Here is a 24065-nt window from a genome sequence, read left to right on the forward strand (position 1 = left end):
TAATGTTGTATTTGGTTTTCCAATAAAACGGACAATTTGGTTCGGCAATAAAATCAACCAATGTGCAATGTTTGGAATAATATTTGAGGGCATGAAATCAATATATTGTGTTACAAGTAAATGTTAAATGCAACAAATATTATAGCTTTATAACAACGACTTGGTAATCTAACAAATATTGATAAACTAGAACTCAGGTCCGTCCGCCTGCCAATTATTTCAAGATCATTCGGCTTCAGTATCGCCTATCATTTTTGAATGACAAGTCATCTTCGGACACTGGATAAAGAGCGGAGTCACAGGGGATCGGATGGCACGCAATTTCCTTCACGCAGACTATTAAATGCGGTCAAGCGATCGCTGAATGTCGGCCGTCCAACACATTTGGCAATCTGCTGGAGTAGGAAACACGTCTCCAGAGTGCACTAAAACATTACATCCCATCTCCCGGCGTACCACACATATCTACGAGAAAATGTAACTTCGCGCATTAAATAATCGTTACGTCTCATAAAATTCCTCACTATTGTCAAGGTCGAAGTGAAACGTCGAATTAACATCTGCTTTACAAAGACGCTTGTTAAATCAATTATACACATATATACGGTTCGACTATTGGTACAGACATTAGACCGCTGGTTACTTAAAATGCCGGTTATATTTGTCGTGTACAACTATACAAATATGATTTACGACGTTGGTTCAGGGAATTTACGACCTTGCGAATCCTCTGAGGATTCAGAAAAGACTCGTATGAAACATACAAACGATGATATAAGTTGTCATATGAGCGTGTTTATCCACTCAAGAGAGGCCCAAAGAGGTGTTATACTATAAGTCAGTGATGATAGTTTTGCGGCATATATATAGGAACTATTTTTCTCATAGCTTAGACATATCGTTAGCTTGATTTTGAATAAAATGCCCGTAACGAGTGTAGCGGGACTCCGCCCAGACCTGTGGGTCTAGTCTCCGCCAAGACCTGTGGGTCTAGTCTCCGCTCAGACATGTGGGTCTAGTCTCCGCCCAGACGTCTCCGCTCAGACATGTGGGTCTAGTCTCCGCCCAGACCTGTGGGTCTAGTCTCCGCTCAGACATGTGGGTCTAGTCTCCGCTCAGACATGTGGGTCTAGTCTCCGCCCCAGACCTGTGGGTCTAGTCTCCGCCCAGACCTGTGGGTCTTGTCTGGTTGTTGTGCTGTTAGTACGTAGTGTGTTAAATAATTCATCTTCGTTCATTTATTGTGTTTTTAATTTAAGGGCAGGCGAACAAAGGGATAACAAAAATAATAGAAACACCAAATATGAATTATACAATCTCGCCTACCACTAAAGCCACTTCTTATCATTATACTGTTTAATGAGCAGGCCATAGTTTAGTATCAATTACACTTTGTCCGATTACAGAATTGTAAACAAAAGAAATGTACATTGAAAAGTTTCATTCTGCAAGTATGGCATATTTAAAGTGTACAACTGAAGAAAAAATATTCCGCATTTTCTAGTTCAAAAATTACGCCAAAACATTCGGTTGGAATGGGGATTTTTCATCCGATCCGCCGTTATTTTTCATCTTTATCGCTTTATTGAAATGCAATGGAAATGCTACATGACCACTAACAGACATGGGAGCGGGTTAGAAACAAACAGTATCAATGTAATACAAACGTTAGACTGATAGCGAGGATAAGGTGAAAAATGCGCTTGTAAATTAAAGCACGAAATTTGGCATACAGATATGTTGGGAATCCCTGATTACTTATCGATATCGGGGCATCATCTCGAAAAATTACGACTTCTGGTTTTATTTAGGGTTGCGCCGTGCATATTTGAAAAAATAGACTCTGATAGCGCAATATGTTTGGTTGTTTCTGCACGTAACGTTATTTGGGTACGTAGGGGCCTCCTAATCAATATATATATGCAAATTTAGCTTCCACTTTTATTCAAGATGACTACAGTGAAACTATAGAAACATATTCAAATAAAAGTTAGTTTCTTTTTTAAAATGAACGGAATTTGATAAACAAATAATCTGTTCCTACATGACCATTTATCGATATCAAGACACCTCGAACAAATTATATATCCAATTCAATAGTAATGGCAATCGTGAATATCAACAAAAAACAGAAACTGTGTGTTTCTTTATATAAATATATGGAATTTCGTTAAGATGTTTTCTACAGCCTGGTCAGTAAATAAAACGTTTAAAATACTTACTATAGATATTGTGGACATTGAAACACACCCCTGCAGGTGGGGGATCGGGAAAAGAATACACCTGCTGTTACCCACTGCATGTATCGTAGGGTAGGAGGCGACTGATGAGAGAACCCCCTGCCGAATTGGGGATTTGCTTTGGTGTCCTCTATTTGCGGACACAAAAGCGACCAAAATAGTCGTTTTTCCCTGCTTAACGTTCAGCTTTTAGGGGAATGGCAACAACTTATTCACCCATTGTCAGTATAATGTGACCGGGCGGAATGCTGTGATGGGTACATTCGGCATGGTATTTCAGTGCGATAACACTATAAAGTCGGGATCAGATCCGCGGTATCACAAGGAGGGAAGCACACCAACATACCCTGTCTCTTGCATACACACACTCAAGCACTAATACACTACACACATTCACGTCCTTAAATGACCTTAGCTGTTAAAAGGACGTCAAACAAAACCAAACATGGAAACAGTGTCACATCTGTTTAAAGTCTCATTAATCTATCAAATTATCAATTAGTCTACGGAATCCAACGACTCGATACATTCAACTTCCAACTGGTTCATATACTCTTATCAAACACATCATTCACTGGATTTTCTGAATGGCGCAAGTGGCGATATGGGGCAGAAATGAGTTGGTGTCAGAAATGCTTTATTAGCATACTCATGAATAGTGTAGCCAATCACGATCTTATCAAATTTATGACTGCTGCCCGACAAAGTACAGTTGTTACATAAAGTTCATCTTCACTGGACGCGTTATCGCTTTCAAATATTTTTTGAGGTCGATTTCGAATCGAAGCTCACCATTTATATCTATTGGAGCACCTTTTCATATTTTTGTCAGGTCACACAGCTTAGATCATTTTTATCATCAACTTTCCTTAAGGCCAGAGAACAAGTTGATTTTAATTTTAAAGGTCGGTGAAGCGACGTGTGATCAATCAGACGCTCTTTCTTAAATATTTTAAAGATATTTGTTTCGATCGCATTAGGGGGAGGGGGCACTTTGGCTGTTGAAGATCTCCTTTGTATCCAGGACAAATATGCCAAGGTTGCCGTGGTAAATATGTATAACAAGGAAACAGTTTTGTCTAATGTAAAATATGAAACTAGATAATGGAAAAAATAAAGGAAATTATTTATTAACACCAGCAATACTGTGAAATCTGATATTCTTGTGGCGCCTAAAATTCGTGGTTTTCCAATAAAGCAACACTTCGTGTGTACGTGAATTCGTGGACTACGAGAACCCGCTCAAACGGAGAATTGCTTTATTTCAAATTTTCATCTACCTCGTGGACGTTTGAATGCCTGGACAATGATAACCAGCAAAGTCAACGACATTACAAACCCCACGTAAATGAGAGATTTCACAGTAAAAAATATTCAATTATATATATAATGATATTGCTAAATCCTTTACGTTACCCCTAAGACATTCAGGAATAATTCTCTATCGCGTGATACGATATTGTTTCTTATTATAAATACATAAAAATACAATATTAAAGCCAGTGGGAGGATATGAAAGCTTCTATGATGGTATCAAATGCGTTAAGTTTTTTATTGCTCTTGGACTTATCGACAGGAAAACCTTACTACACTGGCATCCAGCTAATCAGTGATACAGGTCATGCGTACCAAAGGTATAATCCCATTTGACTGAATTATTGGTGTTTGGTGCTATGTAGCCATCAGATCATGGAAACCGAGGCACAAGCGTTAATGTGTATAGTTATTTATTAGTTACAATCAATGCAATATAAGATGACAGCATGTCATCAGGTCGAGTTTCTCCTTAATTTAACTAGGGCATGGCCATATTCAATAGTCGTCTCTAGTGGACAATTTGAACATCTGAGTCATTTTCGGGAAAATAAGTCTGTTGTTTAATTGTGCAAGAAAACCCTTATCCTAATTATATTTTGACATTGTTTTTGCTAGCTAAGTTTTTCGAATCGATACTGATAATTCTAATAAGTTGTAATGCCATATAATAAAAAATCCATCAGACATGCTTGATTGCCTACATTCTTGATACAAACATTAATTGTGTCGCTAGTTCAGTAAGAAAATATAGCAATATTGCCTCACTGTTAGTATTGCCATTTTCTGTTTTTCTAATTTCAGGCCAATTTCGTTTTCCTGTGCAATATAGTCCGTCTCTTGATCACAAAGCTGAGACAGGTTCCAGAGGCTACTCAAACAAAGTACGTATAACATATCCCACAGGCAAACAAAGTACCTATAACATATCCCACAGGCAAACAAAGTACGTATAATATATCCCACAGATAAACAAAGTACGTATAACTTGTCCCACAGGCGAACAAAGTACGTATAACATAACACACAGGCAAACAAAGTACGTATAACTTATCACACAGGCAAACAAAGTACGTATAACATATCACACAGGCAAACAAAGTACGTAAAACATATCCCACAGGCAAACAGGTACGTATAACATATCCCACAGGCAAACAAAGTACGTAAAACATATCCCACAGGCAAACAAAGTACGTATAACATAGCACACAGGCAAACAAGTACGTATAACATATCACACAGGCAAACAAAGTACGTATAACATGTCCCACAGGTAAACAAAGTACGTAAAACATATCCCACAGGCAAACAAAGTACGTATAACATATCACACAGGCAAACAAAGTACGCATAATATATCCCACAGGCAAACAAAGTACGTATAGCATATCCCACAGGCAAACACAGTACGCATAACATATCCCACAGGCAAACAAAGTACGTATAACATATCCCACAGGCAAACAAAGTACGTATAACATATCCCACAGGCAAACACAGTACGCATAACATATCCCGCAGGCAAACAAAGTACGTATAACATATCACACAGGCAAACAAAGTACGTATAACATATCACACATGTAAACAAAGTACGTATAACATATCCCACAGGCAAACAAAGTACGTATAACATGTCCCACAGGCAAACAAAGTACGTATAACATATCCACAGGCAAACAAAGTACGTATAACATATCACACAGGCGAACAAAGTACGTATAACATATCACACAGGCACACAAATTACGTATAACATAGCACACAGGCAAACAAAGTACGTGTAACTTGTCCCACAGGCGAACAAAGTACGTATAACATAGCACACAGGCAAACAAAGTACGTATAACATATCTTACAGGCAAACAAAGTACGTATAACATATCCCACTGGCAAACAAAGTACGTATAATATATCACACAGGCAAACAAAGTACGTATAGCATATCCCACAGGCAAACTTAGTACGTATAACATGTCCCACTGGCAAGCCTACTGCATCGTGTATCGTTAGTAAATATACGTATTTTCTAAAGAATCTCGCTGGAGAAATGATTTGATTTCACTGTGAAGGAAGATTAAATAACGTCTGTCATTATTGTTTAAAGTATGGCATTTACTACGGATCTAAGTGTAGGTCAGTTTTTATTATGGGTATATATTCATGGTTTTTTTTACTATGAGTTGGCATAACATATGTATTTTACTATTTTAATCAATATTCATGTTTTATTTTCTATTGATCTTTACACAAATAAATTAACATAATTCTACAACAGAATATGTTATAGGTCTGTATACAAGTTGTATTTTACTACGGTTCTGCATTGAGGTTATATTTGGTATGGGTTTGTATATAGGTTATACTTCACTAAGAGTTAAGTTAAATATACTTTAGTTTGTGACTCTATGCAAGATATTTTGTTGATGTTACTATGCCATTTGTATGTGACAATAGAGAATGCTTTGCTTTGCAACTGTGTGTGCTGTATAATCTTAATTCTTTTCTGCAAAACATTACCAAATTCTTATGACAAGGTAGTGAATTGGATATCATGTGAAATTGACCAGAAACAGAGACCGTGTTCCGTAGCCTATTTTGTATGTTTATATATAGTGAGCTTTTGCAGCAATTGATCTAGAGAAATTGTTCAGATTTATGCACATTAACTAAATGTTTACTCGCAAATTCTGATCAGAAATTCATCATGCTATAAACGAATTGAAAAAGGTTTATGAACGGTTATATTTTGTTGAGTTTGGAATGCTCCATTCTTAACGATCCTTCGTTGAATGTCTGCTTTACCAAAGGTAAATCAATAAGATGAAAGCATTCATGGGAGTGACGGAATTTGTATTGACGTTGAATTGAAAAGGTCGGATTCAATGTCAAGGTCATTCAATTGACCAGTTGCTATATGATAGGCATAATCTCTTTGCAGTGATGGATTTAACTCAGAATGTGCTTTCTTTGTGGCTTCGAAGACACAAATGAATACCGAAGGGTCAAAGGTCAACATAAAGGAAGTCAATAATTTGAAGTATTTACATTTCTCTTAAAACTGCATGTAATATAGACGTAGATCGCGTGGTAGAGTTAGCCTATAACATTGGAATCGAGAGCCGGTGGTGACGGATTTAACTCTAAGCGTTCTTCTGGTCGAGTAGAAAATGACAGTAATACGGTGGTGTTCCTATGGTGATCGGTCTAATTGATCATAACATCGTCACAATTTAGTTCGGAGACACACGTACTGACATTATATCCTGGTGTTTTTAGGAAAATTAATGTGCAGTTTTGTATCTGCAATAACTCCTCGTTAATTCGAATGTTATTACTTTTTAATATACAAATATATACAGTATAACCTGTCAAAACCGCCCCTGTCTAATCCGGATCCCTGTCTAAACCGGTTGTGGTTTGTGGTCCCGGCATATTCCCTATATAATCATAGCAGTTAAACCCTGTATAAACCGAACCCTCTCCATTCCGAAAAACGGTGTTGTTTCACAAAAGTTGGCATAGTAATTCATGTAAAAACAACCTGTTAATTCCGGTCATGCCATTTCACTCGGCCGGCTACAATCTAAATCAAACACTTTCTTAACGAATTAGCGCTATCCAATGTTGGATCGCCCTTCATATGTATTATAGACTGTGTATTTTGTTAATAATTTAACATTGCAATTGATTCATTTCTCTGTTGTATATATTGACACTTGCATACAGATCTTATGCAAAACACTCCATTTTTGTATTTTCAAAAATTGACATACCGACCCTGTATAAACCGGACACCTGTTTAAACCGGACAAATATTTTGGTCCCGGTGACATCCGATTTAGACATGTTATACTGTACATATTAACATTTTTAACCTGTTAAAATCGACTCCTTGTAAGACAGACAGTTGTTTGACTAGTCATCTGTCTCATTGTGGAAAATAACACATCGTCAAATGCTTAAACTTGCAGCTCCATCAACAAATTATTTTTTATTTTCTCTTAACAACATGTATATATATATATATATATTATATGTCTTTTTGGTATCAAGATAAAAGGTTAGAATTTAAACCATTAATTCAATTATAATAAAAATGGGTATTAGTAGTTGTTTACCCTAATTTGATTATTAATTTAATAATACCAACTTGTTTATATGTGTTTGTATGTGTTCTACATGTAGTGTCTATGCTTGTACCACTGTTTGTCACTGTGTTTGGAGAGGACTTAAATAAGCTGTGCCTGCTGCCCAATCCATTTGTCCTTTGACGATAAAATTTATTGAAATTAAATGAAAATTGAACACATCGGTCAGATTTATTCATCCAACACACAGTTAGATACAACATATTGGTCAGAATTCAAACGCATGTTTTGCCTATTCATTTATTTCTTTTTTCATAAGCAAAGGTTGATGATATAGCGTTATATCAGAGTAAACAGAATGTCAGGAGACTAGGCATCGGGTTAGACTGACATTCCAGTGTGTAAAAGCTATGATGTTTGTATTTGTTTCACGACATTTTTCTTTTACTTATTTTTGTCTCTCCACATTCGTGAAAGGACATTTTGTCAGATGTTTGCAATTAAACAGCATCAAAAAGGAAAGCAAACACAACTGTCCATACATATTTACCGTCTTAACACGTATGGAAACAGACTGCATGTATTATCTACTTGTAAAATATCGCATGCTGTTAGTATTAACAGAAAAGGTCGAACATATTCCTAAGGGCGAGAGATGACATAAAGACCATTTGCTATTGATTCAATTACCTCGATTTTTACTGGTCAAACAATCCTCAAAACTAGGGCGTAAAAAGCATACGTTTGATTACCTGTTTAGCAAGGTTATAAAGAAGACAAACCCATCCCACAGAGAACGAACACGAACGTTATATGAGATTACTTCTCTTGTGTATCATAAACCTTATCAGGTCTTGTTACTACAATAATCCGTTAGATAAGACGCAAATGTTTAGGTCCCGTGTCTCTCCCGTGCCCATAAAAAAAACACATCTGTGAAGATCAGGATTAGATCATTCTACTAATGTCGGAGACGATTACTCCAGAAAAAAATTACAGGTGGTTAGATGGCATGATATTAGATAAGAATAACTGGATGAAGGATCCGTAAATACCTCCTGATTCTACATGTATCTATAGAGTGTAAATCATACATGTAACCCATTAAGTTCAATTGCTATCATGACACCATTTTTAATTTATCCAACACAATACGGAAGCTTCATAATCGTGTTTCTTTATCACTGTGTTAGTCAGTAATTGTTCTGTTATGGGAACCTTGCACAAGATGGTATTTATTTTCTGTCTGCAAAGCTGTGAAAGACTTATATATGGAGACCTACTTTGCTTGGCATAGTCATGAAGCCGTTCAATCTGTTCAATTTATTTTCTTTTGTTTAATCCAGGAAGGCTGCGCGAGCTACGTTAATTTTGATCCCTCTGTTGGGACTTCAGTTCCTTCTCGTTCCCCTACGTCCGGAGATAGGATCCGACATGGAAACAGCGTACCACTACATCAGCGCACTGGTCGTATCGTTACAGGTATGTTTTATTCATCGCTGCCACGCTAGCAAAACCATGGAAAATCATCAAACATATATTATAAATAAAGCTACAAAAATAATAGAAAAATCCAGAATTAAAAGAAAAGCGCACCTATATATATATAAACAACAGAATAAGTGCGTTGAACGTCTCTCACATTTAGAAATACGCCTTGACACAGTAACACGTCAATGGTCTCCTCTCTACATATTGCAAAGCACTACGAAACAAAACCGCATAAGTGTTCTTTTGACACATATCAAAGACGCATGGGTCTCGTTACATATAGCAAAGCACTATAACACCGTTAAACCTTGGTTACCTCTTTACATATAACATAACGCTCTTTTACATTTACACGTTTCTTATATCTTACACATAACAGAGCACTTTTGCACAGTTAAACATAACCTTCTCCCACATAGAAAAAAAACACTGTTTCTTAAACACTGATACCCATTGGTTGTTTGATAACATAAAAGAATATGCCACTCCTACATTGACATACAACAACGTTACTAATCACACTCGTTATGCTACAAGACAACACTAATTTATAACACAGTGACTAGTCACACCGGTAACATAGATGTACAGGACAAATCAAATGTTGGTAGACATAAAATGTAGCTATCGTTAGAAATTATAGAGTAAAATTTAACCACATTCAGACATTGAGTTAATGTACTAACATTAGTTCCAATTTTTCACCAGAACAACAAAACATCGTAAGTAAGACGTCATTATATTAACACGGATGAAAGACAAACTTTATAAGCCAATATATTGATATTAATCAAATGAAAGTTTGCTTTATGATGCAGTTTCGTCACAACATTGGGTTATATACAGTTCTCTCATACATGTAATGCCGATGGTCATGTTGACCAATTAACTACCTGGTCAAGGTTTATTATCATGAGGATTTCAATCCACGCTGATTCTCTGTAAAATGTCCCCTCAGTATATATATAACCAAGCTTTGTTCTACGATACAACAGAAATAGCACCACGGTATTTCTTATCCTGTCATCAAACAATTCGCATATCAGGGTAATCGAAGATTTTTTCATGGATACGAAGCTACCAAAGGTCTTGTAATGACAGCTTTGTATAATAAAACCATCTTGAAATAGACTTTATGCTGGTATAGGAAAGATCCAGGAGTAATAATACTTGGAATCCCTATAGGGATGATGGACCATCACAAAACATTTTAGTTTCGTAATACCAGACTTTCCGGGCACTCTGTGGATCAATGTCTCGCTGCTAAACAACAGCAGCGCCCTCTTGTGTGAGGTGAAGTAGTCAACACTGTCATGGTTTTAACAACGGGAATGTGAGTTCATGCTCGGTACAAACATAGTTTGCATGCTGGATTAAAAACGTCGGTGTCAATTCATAAGCGGAATCATTCTCGGTTTTCGTTGAAGACCTACATGTATCTAGTAATCCATCTTAAGCCAATTACTACATTTTGTAACTTTACGATCATTCGGGTTCGAGCGTCACGCTTGTTTACTTTAACCGTCACGCCTTTTGGTCGAAATGACACACTATTGGACTCAATACAGCTAGATCTAAATGTCCAACTTTTCGGTCTGAACATTATACTTTAAGGTTATATATTTACACGTATATATATTGTACATGTACAATATCTCAATAATTGTTGATATATTTGTCATATATTCGTTGTGCCTGTATGACTTTATCATGTGACTAAACTGAAAATTAAAAGAAAGAAAAAATTAAAGAAGTGCTCTTATCCACTGGGATTTATTAACACATAAATATATCTATTTATTTCAGCGATTAAATGTTGTCTTTAAATATTTTGAAGAAAAATCAACATTGTGGTTATATCAACAGTATGTGATTCCCTGGTAAAATACTAGACGCTTCCTTCCGACTCGGCTAGGGAGAATTTCTCTTTAGCTCATTCGGTACCGACTCGGCTAGGGAGAATTTTTCTTCAGCTCATTCGGTAGAGCGTAAGACTAGTAAACCAGAGTTCCCGGATTCGACTCCTAGCGGAGTCATTAACAATATAATGACCACTACTGTTGCATATGCCTTGTAAAATTACTAACAAAATATATATAGCATGCAGCGAGGAAAATTTATATCATATCTTCAACACCTCAAAATGTATCACCGTCCACACAGGGGAACAAAGTGTAATACACAGTCTATACATGAGGACAGAAAGTACCGCAGAGTAATCATTCTAAACCATCAAAATATGAAGACAAAAATATCACACTCACACCATACAGGGAAAAAAACAATTACCAGAGCATCTACAAACGAGCAAACATACCACAGTGTCAACAAGCAATGACAGATAATTCAAGTCGACATAAAAATAGCAGCAGGCACGGGAGACAAAACACATATCACAAACCCCACGAAGCCGTGTGTTCCGGAGAATTATATATTTCCTACACGACATGTGACACCTGTCATCATATCTCCTGTCAAATCCAAGAAATATTAACATACAATTTAAGCCATAGTGAATAAGTTTTTTTTATCACGGTAGACGCTTAAATCTCATAAATATATAAAGTAGAAAATCAGGTCATAATAGCGGCTATACAATTTGACAGTGTACATTCAGGTCTCTCAGGTAGAAACCCCTGGATAAGTCGTTGATAGAACAAATGCAGCCCACGATCTATTACACAGCTTTTGACAGTCTCTTATCATTAAGACGTTATCTGGAAACCATGTCATGATAACAATTCTTCTGCTGTGCAATGGGGGTAAAAGGCATTGTGAACACGAGTACGGATAGGTCATGAGTATCCTTCATAAATCTGATCGACGTTCCTGTAGGCATTCTGTTGACCATTGTCTAGTGTTAATAACACAGAACAAGGTCACCTGTCTGGTCAAGTCACCAGGTCTGGCTGTGGCAGGACATTGTGAACACACAAAAGCGTTAAATCAATAAAAACCTAATTGAACACCAGTGGCTTTACTATGAGGTTTCCAAGACGTTGTATATGTTCTATGTTTGTAGGGGTGGTCCAGGGGCACCACGTGGTTAGTTGAGCAATAGTTACCAATCACAAGTATGTCTTCTCTGTCTGTTTGTATGTCTCTCCACGCGAATTATTACTCTATCAGCGCAGCAGAGAGACCTCGTTGTTTTATGAATAGCACTAAATGGAATGTATGAGATATACAGGATCTTTCAAGATGTCGTCTATCGAAAACGAAATACGAAAATGATTGTCTGCAAACTACTCAGGAAAAGGCGTCAAGACATCGCTGTTAACCCAGATGTCACTCCATCAACACTACTGCACGTTTGGGGATCATTATACTGTCATCTTCTGTATTATCGCAGTAGGCTACCGACAATGCGGGTCTTCTACTTAATCTGTCCTGTGTGCTCTGTCATTGCGAGCTTCTTCTTTTCCTAGCACCTTTTTACATATAAAAAAATCCTCTTAATTTACCTTTTATTGTTACCTTTGTTTTCGACATTTACATCATCATAAATCCAATAAGCAATTGTCAATGATACATCAGACAGACATTCATTATGACGTCACAATGGTGTACACAATATTTACGTCATAAACAACATAAAAACACGTATTTTAAAGCGAAATCGACAATTTTTGATTTTAGTGAAATACATGTAGGTTACATTGATTGAATGTTGGATAGAAACTAAATTCTTTGCAATTTCAGTCAATAAAGAAATGATAAATATGGAAAAGAAATATTCAGCTAAATTGTTGTATTTTGATTTTAGGGGGCGTTTGTTTCTACGATGTACTGCTTCTGTAACAGTGAGGTAAGTAACACTGTACACGTTGGTGATATACATGTTAACAGTGAGGTAAGTAACATTGTACACGTTGGTGTTGTACATGTTAACATTGAGGGAAGTAACACTGTACACGTTGGTGTTATACATGTTAACAGGGAGGTAAGTAACACTGTACGCATTGGTGATATACATGTTAACAGTGAGTTAAGTAACACTGTACACGTTGGTGATATACATGTTAACAGTGAGGTAAGCAACACTGTACACATTGGTGTTATACACGTTAACAGTGAGGTAAGTAACACAGTACACATTGGTGTTATACATGTTAGCAGTGAGGTAAGTAACACTGTATACGTTGATGTTATACATGCTAACAGTGAGGTAAGTAACACTGGACACATTGGTGTTATACATGTTACCAGTGAGGTAAGTAACACTGTACGCATTGGTGATATACATGTTAACAGTGACGTAAGTAACACTCTACACGTTAGTGTTATACATGTTAACATTGAGGTAAGTTACACTGTACACGTTGGTGATATACATGTCAGCAGTGAGGCAAGTAACACTGTACTCGTTGGTGTTATACATGTTACCAGTGAGGTAAGTAACACTGTACGCATTGGTGATATACATGTTAACAGTGAGGTAAATAGTACTGTAATAAAGATAGTACGAAGGTAGATATGTTGTCAGCAATGAGGTAAATACACTGTAGTATCTTGGCATAGATATCAACAGTGAGGTAAGTAACACTGTGCACGTTGGTGATATACATGTTAACAGTGAGTTAAGTAACACTGTACACGTTGGTTTTATACGTGTTAACGGTGAGGTAAGTAACACTGTACACATTGGTGTTATCCATGTTAACAGTGACGTAAGTAACACTCTACACGTTAGTGTTATACATGTACAGTGTTACTTACCTCACAGTTAACATGTATAACATCAACATGTACAGTGTTACTTACCTCAATGTTAACATGCATAACACCAACGTGTACAGTGTTACTTTCCTCACTGTTAACATGTACAACACCAACGTGTACAGTGGTACTTACCTCACTGTTGACATGTACAACACCAACGTGTACAATGTTACTTACCTCACTGTTAACAGGTATAACACTAACGTGTACAGTGTTATACATGTTAACAGTGAGCTAAGTAACACTGTACACATTGGTGTTATACATGGTAACAGTGAGGTAAGTAACACTGTGCACGTTGGTGATATACATGTTAACAGTGAGTTAAGTAACACTGTACACGTTGGTTTTATACGTGTTAACGGTGAGGTAAGTAACACTGTACACATTGGTGTTATACACGTTAACAGTGAGGTAAGTAACACCGTACACATTGGTGTTATACATGTTACCAGTGAGGTAAGTAACACTGTACGCATTGGTGATATACATGTTAACAGTGACGTAAGTAACACTGTACACGTTGGAGTTATACATGTTAACATTGAGGTAAGTAACACTGTACACATTGTTGTTATACATGTTAACAGTGAGGTGAGTAACACTGTACACATTGGTGTTATACACGTTAACAGTGAGGTAAGTAACACCGTACACATTGGTGTTATACATGTTACCAGTGAGGTAAGTAACACTGTACACATTGTTGTTATACATGTTAACAGTGAGGAAAGGAACACTGTACACGTTGGTGATATACATGTCAGCAGTGAGGCAAGTAACACTGTACACCTTGGTGTTATACATGTTAACAGTGAGTTAAGTAACACTGTACACGTTGGTTTTATACGTGTTAACGGTGAGGTAAGTAACACTGTACACGATGGTGTTATACATGTCAACAGTGAGGTAAGTACCACTGTACACGTTGGTGTTGTACATGTTATCATTGAGGGAAGTAACACTGTACACGTTGATGTTATACATGTTAACAGTGAGGAAAGGAACACTGTACACGTTGGTGATATCCATGTTAACAGTGAGGTAAGTAATACTGTACACGTTGATGTTATACATGTTAACAGTGAGGCAAGTAACACTGTACACGTTGGTGTTATGCATGTTAACATTGAGGTAAGTAACACTGTACATGTTGATGTTATACATGTTAACTGTGAGGTAAGTAACACTGTACATGTTGGTGTTATACATGTTAACAGAGAGGTAAGTAACACTGTACACATTGGAGTTATACATGTTAAAAGTGAGGTAAGTAACACTGTACAAATTGGTGTTATACATGTTAACAGGGAGGTAAGTAACACTGTACGCATTGGTGATATACATGTTAACAGTGAGTTAAGTAACACTGTACACGTTGGTGGTATACATGTTAACATTGAGGGAAGTAACACTGTACACGTTGATGTTATACATGTTAACAGTGAGGAAAGGAACACTGTACACGTTGGTGATATCCATGTTAACAGTGAGGTAAGTAACACTGTACACGTTGGTGTTATACATGTTAACATTGAGGTAAGTAACACTGTACATGTTGGTGTTATACATGTTAACAGTGAGGTAAATAGTACTTTAATAAAGATAGTACGAAGGTAGATATGTTGTCAGCAATGAGGTAAATACACTGTAGTATCTTGGCATAGATATCAACATGTCAAACGTGAAATAAATATAAGTGATCATAGGGATATTAACATGTTATCAGTTAGGTATGTATCTCTAAATTAACTATTGTATATGTTTAATAGCTTGGCTTTCATAATTTTAATCTACATTGCTGAAATAATACCCAAAACTAAACTGATGCTTAATGCAAGAGTTTTTCGAAAGTTTATCAATAATTTGCTGACATTTCCGACCAGGCAAATTTTCCAAATAGTTATTAGGAATCGTATATACGTCTATGTAATGTACGTGATAAGATCTTTGCTAAAAAGATGATTGAAATGCAAGCTGATTAGCATTACGTTAAAAGAAAATAACATGATGAATAAAAATTTCCCAGAAAAATGAACCATTCGTAATGTTGTGTTGAAATATTCGAACTACTCGATCATCAGTGGTGACAACACAATCTTGCTACTGGATTTTTTTTTTTTTTTTTTGAACTATTTGAGGTGATGTGTTCGAACGGAATATCAGCGTTTTCTGGCCGAATACTTAGCGTCTTTTATGGTTTTGTTAACCGAATATGCATAGATTCAGTATCATATGAATTTATAGTTCGCTGACAAAATGCCAAAAAATAGTACATGATATTTAATATTATATATTTTAAGTAAAAACATACCTTAGTGTTCAATGTTGTTATTGCCATAGTTAGTACATTAAAAGATTTGTCATACATTGTCAACATTGTAATACATACACACTTAGAACTTGTTGTTGTTTACTATCAGGTGATATCGGTACTGAAGCGGAAGTGGTACCAGCACAAGGTCATGTTTAGTGGGAAACGCAGCCGTACGTCATCGACTATTGCTGCAACAACATACACATTTGTGGATCACGTGTCTACGGTGCAAACATCGATCACGTGATAGGTGGTTCACGTTCCGAGGAGAATCACATATTTATTACTGGACTGACAATAATTTATAATGTATGATTTCGTTCTGTATATTGTTATATTTGTTATATAAATATCATTGTTAACATGTAGTGAAGAGTCACGTAAGAAATAAATCATGTAGCATTTCCAGCCTAGTTGTTTTTATTTGTAATACGAATAATACGTATAAACATGTATTACTGTCGTCAAAGTACATTTATTCGCATCACGTGTGAGTAATGTACGTTGAATTAATACTGTATTCGTAGTTAATTTAACATAACGCTGGTATAATTTACTACGCTAAATATTGTATGCGTAGTGCTACCTTACAACGCTTCATAGCGTGTTATTTAATATTATTAATAATAATAGTTCGAGGTTCTTATATACCGCTTTATCGCAACCTAGTTCCTATGTCGTTTCAAAGCGGCTCACAAATTAAAGCCAATATATTTCTCAACTCCCTGGGGACCATACAGCCGAAGCTACCATTTCGGCGCTAACAGCTAGCATTCAACAATTCTAGCACTGCCCAACCACGTACTCATTTACAGCTGAGTAGACTGGAACAAGCGGAGTAAAGTATCTTGCTCAAAGATACAACACAGTGCCGGGACGTGACTCGAACCCGCAACCCTTTGGTCAGGAGCCCGGCGTCCTACCACTAGACTACCGTGTCTCCATATATTATTTAATAGTATAGTGTTGTCTGCGCGATAAGACGAATAAGTAAAATCAACAGGATGGGAAACTTTATCCATGATGCTAAGTCCGAAGGAGTTCTCAAATGCAATTCGACAATTCGCAGATTTTTTGCACTCATTCTAACCACAACGCAACATTTTCAAAAGAAAACTATACCAAACCTTCAGAAGAAGAAAACCTTACACCGAACTTTCAACAAAACAATTTTATTTCAACTAAATGTTGATTATACTAGGGCAAAATGTGAAAATAGGAAAGATTTAAAGTTGAAAAGTCTGTCTTTTCCTTGATTTTATGTTAAAGAGTGTATACACAATTGTGTTCGATCGACGTGGGCGATAAATATATCTCAATCCAAAACTTGCACATCGCCGAGCTATCTTATAGTGAAATTGGAGGGCATGGCACGTTACTGTTAACAGTACCGATAGGTTCTTTAAAAAATTCAGCATTATGTATAAAAGCAAAACAGTTTGGCAAGAAGAGGGACACAATTTGTTCCCGTAGGAACGACTACATCCTACAGAACATGCCGTCACCGAACTTAACAACAGGAATCGAACCTCTCTCACAATTTCATCCTCGACATATTTCATCCTGACGTTTGTCGTGAAAGAACGCCGCCGTTCTCTAATAACGAGAGCGTGCAATTCGAAGAAAGGCGAAATAAGTATAGGGTTATAAAGTATTTAGGCGCACATTTTGTAAATAGCACAACAAAAGCAAGAATGCAATGATCGAATTCCTGGCCGACATTATTTTGGTAAGCTCGGTAGCAGGACCTTCCAGCAGATTGTAGGCAATCTTATGGTAAAACACTGCGCTCCTCTTTTTGCTGATTCGTTTCTGTTTTCTTATGAATTTGAATTTAATATTGAGCTTATCAAGACGGGTACCGTAACAAAGCCCTAGCAAAGTCCTTCAGATCCACGTGCAGATAGATCCACGTGCAGATATACCGATAACGTGCCGTCCTTGAATAACAATAAATTTACTGACTACACCGATTGTATTAACCCTCCCGGGTTTGAAACCAAGGACACTACTGACTCCTCTTCTTGAAACAAGACAAGCAGAACCGACTTACTATTAAACTGTACAATAAACGGGAATATTTCTACTTTATGATCGTTATCTTTCTTTTCTTTACTGTAACATCCCCGTTTCCCATACCTGCGATCTTAACGTATTGCAATTGATTCGGTATCCAAGAAATTTGTCCGGATATCTTGACTCTCGTGATAGACGACGACCGCTGACGGACAAACTTACAACACAAGGTTACCATAGATGCGAATTAATGAAGACTATCGATAAGTTGTATGGCCGCCATCTTAGTCTAATAAGATAATTTGCTATTTTTTTCTGATATCAAGGTCGATAATTTTTTTACAATGCTGTATAATAAGCCTTGTGGTTTTCTTGTCACTGCTCGACTTAAATTTACGTGGTGGGTGTCGTCTATGAAGCAAAAGGCACTTACCCCTCTGGAACACCTGGGCCCGTATTCATGAAACCGTTCTCATGCTCAAGCATGGATTCTGTGCTCAAACCAGTTTTCTTGTAACTCACCTAAATGATGTCAAACGATTAAAAAGTCAAATGTTAACATTGAAACAGTATTTGGCTTCAAGTTTTTTCAATTATTTTTCAAAATCGTTGACAGAATTTTCTATTTTCGTTAATTAATAACTGGAACAAGAAATAAGGCTTGAGCACAGGATCCATGCTTGAGAACGGTTTCATGAATACGGGCCCTGGTTTTATTCTACTTGTAGTTTTGCACAGGTCGCCTTATTACATAATCATTCTTTTGTTCACATTCTGTAATTGTTGTATCGCTTTTGAACTCAAACAGTGTTTTTGGTTGAAACTTCGATATTCCATTGTTTTTTGTTTTTTTTCAAAAAGTATTCTTAAAGAAGACATCAATGCATTTATATTGCCGTTCGCCAACAAATAATAACTTTCCTGATATAAAAACAAATGCGTTTCTACAGTTTGGTATCAAGTACGGTAGTGTTGTTCATTTACACGGCACTTTAGATTTCAACGATGACATTAAGTGGCACGCCATGTTAAATTGTCAAAATATCTTCATCCCTGGAATATGTCATAATAAAATCGAAGGCGTAAAGTTAGCTATTTGACAGGTTTGATTTAAAAAAAAAATGCTGACCAATCGATAGAAGATACGTATCCTTTGAACAGATTTTGTCAATTTTGTCATGAAATATTCAGGAAACATAAATATTGTTGAGTTTTTCCTGAGGAGTTGAAAGACTCATTGCATTAAAGACGTCAATATGTATTACCAGCAAGTAAACTATCACTTTTAAAACTTTAAACATAAGCGTTGATCAATAGTACATGGACTGGAATGCTACAGGAACATTAGTACCTCTATAGCAAGCCATCAACATAATGTTGATTCGAGCGGCTTAAACTTGTTATTCTACAGAAACAGAGGTCATATGTCTAAGAGTATATAGTATTAAAACAGTTAGGGAAACTCGCGTCCCTAACGAGATATCAATTAATGGCATGGATAACAGAGCAAACCTCCCATGATCAACTATTTGTTGATTCGAGCGGCTTAAACTGTTATTCTACAGAAACGGAGGTCATATGTCTAAGAGTATATAATATTAAAACAGTTAGGGAAACTCGCGTCCCTAACGAGATATCAATTAATGGCATGGATAACAGAGTAAACCTCCCATGATGATTTGTGAAAGCCCATCACTCAGCTCGCGCACCAAAACCAGCTATAACGTATGGTTAATAGCTTTTCCATGGACAGCGGCCAAATATCTGCATTTTATAAACCATAATATTGCAACGTTTCAAACCATGGTGTTTGTAATTCTAGACAGATTGATAAATGATCTTAATCAATACGCTTGTACCCTGTTTCAATCCTTCTTACTGGTATTCTCAGCGTCGCCTCAGCAATGAAACTTGTGTGTAATTTGATTGAATTTCACCGACATGAAAAACATAGGGAAATATTGCATATTTAATATCTGTCGGTGCACAGGACCTCAAAGCAAACTTTATGGAGGTACAAAGTCTGATTGAAAAATGCAATATAGTCTCAACCATATTTCATTTCAATATATCGAAAAGGCATGTATCACGCGAACAAATTGTGAAAAGATATATAAAAAAACCTGGTGGATGTTAAATTGTGTTCTATACAAAGATGATTAATGCAAAAACACATAAAACTATGAACCAGATGTACATTTACCACTAAGACAAACGTATACCCAATACTAGCATATCTTTTAAAACCATCTCTAAAATACGACACTTCTTAAAACGTTCATATGTCAAAGTTATTACTGTCATTGGTAACTGAAACTGACACACATATTTAGCAAAAAAACTTATAATGAAGATTCTGTTACACATGCCAGTTTTAAATTGAATAAATAGCGTAGGAAAACAATGGTTATCCATATACAAATGATTGAAGTCAGTTCTCAGTATTGGTAATGAAAAATTTTAAAAAAAATCAATTTCTTCTATAACTTGTCGTAGAAGGTCAAATTCTACTTTCTAACGCAGATTTAAATGCAGTCTACTCATGATTCACTTATTCACTCTTAATTATATCCGTTTATCTGTACTGTTTTCGTGAAGTTCGTTTGTAGAAGATAGCTGTCCCTCTCTGTTAGAACACGTGAATGGTCGGAAACTGCTCTGGGTTTTCCGTCAAACTGTTTGAGTAATCGAAGATCGATCATGATTTAATTTAAGTCACGAAGGAAATTTCAAAACACGCACCTGTTCTTGCACAGATTGGCTGTTCTTCCGTTTTATAATTTATTTTTTATAAACATAATTAGTCCAAAATGAGACTAACAAATAGCAATAGCATAGTGTTGTCTTTGTTGCTTTGAATCCAAATATACGGATTGAAAAACGTCTATGGTAATAGAATGCAGTGTTAGTTTAACTGTATGATAAGCTATATACACTAAATAATGACATGCTGCAGAATACATTACATTTGATTTAGGATAGAAATGCATCATTTTATCATTTTTGATGGTATATATTATATGTGTGATGCGCGTGAGGGTTACTAGTGCCTCTTAGGAAATGTAAAAAGAGTAATACTACTGTAGACAAATTACGTTAAAGGTAGGAGTATGTAAGTGCCCTTGAGAAGTACACTTACTTCAGAAGAAACATAAGTGAGTTGGCCTCTATAGAAGACAGGCATACTCCCCCTACTACGGACGCTTGCGTCAGAACTCAGAGTGGGCTAAGATCGCTATAGATCTTACTGAGCACGTTAACATCAGAGTTAAGAGTAAGATATGGCCTAAACAAATGACGCTCACTTCAGGGTTAAGAGTAAAATATGGCCACTACAAATAACGCTCACTTCAGAGTTAATAAGTTATGGTCACTACAAATGACGCTCACTTCAGAGTTAAGAGTAAGATATGGCCACTACAAATGACGCTCACTTCAGAGTTAAGAGTAAGATATGGCCTAAACAAATGACGCTCACATCAGAGTTAAGAGTAAGATATGGCCACTACAAATGACGCTCACATCAGAGTTAAGAGTAAGATATGGCCACTACAAATGACGCTCACATCAGAGTTAAGAGTAAGATACGACCACTATAAATAACGCTCACATCAGAGTTAAGAGTAAGATATGGCCACTACAAATGACGCTCACATCAGAGTTAAGAGCAAGATACGACCACTATAAATAACGCTCACATCAGAGTTAAGAGTAAGATACGGCCACTATAGATAACGCTCACATGAGAGTTAAGAGTTAGATATGGCCACTACAAATGACGCTCACTTCAGAGTTAAGAGTAAAATACGGCCACTACAAATTACGCTCACTTCAGAGTTAATACTAAGATATGGCCATTACAAATGACGCTCACATCAGAGTTAAGAGAAAGATACGACCACTATAAATAACGCTCACATCAGAGTTAATAGTAAGATATGGCCATTACAAATGACGCTCACTTCAGAGTTAAGAGTAAGTTATGGCAACTACAAATGACGCTCACATCAGAGTTAAGAGCAAGATACGACCACTATAAATAACGCTCACATCAGAGTTAAGAGTAAGATACGACCACTATAAATAACGCTCACATCAGAGTTAAGAGTAAGATACGACCACTATAAATAACGCTCACATCAGAGTTAATAGTAAGATATGGCCATTACAAATGACGCTCCCATCAGAGTTAAGAGTAAGATACGGCCACTACAAATGACGCTCACTTCAGAGTTAAGAGTAAGATACGGCCACTATAGATAACGCTCACATCAGAGTTAAGAGTTAGATATGGCCACTACAAATGACGCTCACTTCAGAGTTAAGAGTAATATATGGCCATTACAAATGACGCTCACTTCAGAGTTCAGAGTAAGATACGGCCACTATAGATAACGCTCACATGAGAGTTAAGAGTTAGATATGGCCACTACAAATGACGCTCACTTCAGAGTTAAGAGTAAGATACGGCCACTACAAATGACGCTCACTTCAGAGTTAATAGTAAGATATAGCCACTACAAATGACGCTCACTTCAGAGTTAAGAGTAAGATATGGCCATTACAAATGATCACATCAGAGTTAAGCGTAAGATATGGCCACTACAAATGACGCTTCAAAAGTAAGAGTAAGCTACGACCGCTACAGAGGACGCTTATTTCAGAAGTAAGAGTAAGCTACGACCGCTACAGAGGGCGCTTACTTCAGAAGTAAGAGTAAGCTACGACCGCTATAGAGGGCACTTTCTTCAGAAGTAAGAGTAGGCTACGACCGCTACAGAGGACGCTTATTTCAGAAGTAAGAGTAAGCTACGACCGCTACAGAGGGCGCTTACTTCAAAAGTAAGAGTAAGCTATGGCCGCTACAAAGGGCGCTCACTTCAGAAGTAAGAGTAAGCTACGACCGCTACAGAGGACGCTTACTTCAGAAGTAAGAGTAAGCTACGACCGCTACAGAGGGCGCTTACTTCAGAAGTAAGAGTAAGCTACGACCGCTATAGAGGGCACTTTCTTCAGAAGTAAGAGTAGGCTACGACCGCTACAGAGGACGCTTATTTCAGAAGTAAGAGCAAGCTACGACCGCTACAGAGGGCGCTTACTTCAGAAGTAAGAGTAAGCTACGACCGCTACAGAGGACGCTTATTTCATAAGTAAGAGTAAGCTACGACCGCTACAGAGGGCGCTTACTTCAAAAGTAAGAGCAAGCTATGTCCGCTACAAAGGGCGCTCACTTCAGAAGTAAGAGTAAGCTACGACCGCTACAGAGGACGCTTATTTCAGAAGAAAGAGTAAGCTACGACCGCTACAGAGGGCGCTTACTTCAGAAGTAAGAGTAGGCTATGGCCGCTACAAAGGGCGCTTACTCCTATAGCAAAACTACATCAAGAGCAAGATATTTAAACATCAGTTTGTATATTTATAATTGTATAAGAACAATTTTTAAGGAAATGATTGTGATAGAGCAAAGTAGACTTTTTATAATTCGGAACATTTGTTGTTTACCTAAGGTTTTGATCGTGAATATCACTCAAAATAAACACAAACCGTTTTCTTGAGTTTAGAAGGCGTATCTTCTTTTGTGTCACTGCTGCGCGGGGCTATCTATTATTAAAGTCTTTTCTAAGAAACCCTGCGGGTATATCAAAGTCCCTTTCCTTTTATAGATGTAGTCATGATTTCCTAGGGGGTGCGGTGATTGTAGTGATCAAAGGTCAACAAAGAAGATTAGGCAGTAGACGCAAGCTGTTTTTGGACAATATAATCAAATACAGGAGACTTATGGAGCTCAAAGATTCTTTACACAGAATTCGTTGTGGCAAAAGCCGTTGTCGTTCAATAAATCGTCTACCAAACTGCATAAACAAAGTGATA

The 24065-nt window shown here is 36.9% G+C and overlaps 1 protein-coding gene across 4 annotated transcripts in view; it reads left to right on the plus strand.

Annotated features, from left to right (window-relative positions):
- Nucleotides 1-16580, plus strand: part of LOC110465038 (calcitonin gene-related peptide type 1 receptor-like) — a 114068-nt gene extending 97488 nt beyond the window's left edge. For all 4 annotated transcript variants that reach the window (XM_021520602.1, XM_021520604.1, XM_021520603.1 and 1 more), the window contains 4 exons: nt 4359-4438; nt 8995-9130; nt 12906-12947; nt 16285-16580. In XM_021520602.1, the coding sequence (XP_021376277.1) occupies nt 4359-4438; nt 8995-9130; nt 12906-12947; nt 16285-16425 (399 nt within the window). In that variant the 3' untranslated portion in view covers nt 16426-16580. The remainder of the gene's footprint in view (nt 1-4358; nt 4439-8994; nt 9131-12905; nt 12948-16284) is intronic.
- The last annotated feature ends 7485 nt before the right edge of the window (nt 16581-24065 follow it).

The sequence above is a fragment of the Mizuhopecten yessoensis genome, unplaced genomic scaffold, assembly GCF_002113885.1.
Source record: "Mizuhopecten yessoensis strain PY_sf001 unplaced genomic scaffold, ASM211388v2 scaffold11047, whole genome shotgun sequence".
NCBI classification, from domain to species: Eukaryota; Metazoa; Mollusca; class Bivalvia; order Pectinida; family Pectinidae; genus Mizuhopecten; species Mizuhopecten yessoensis.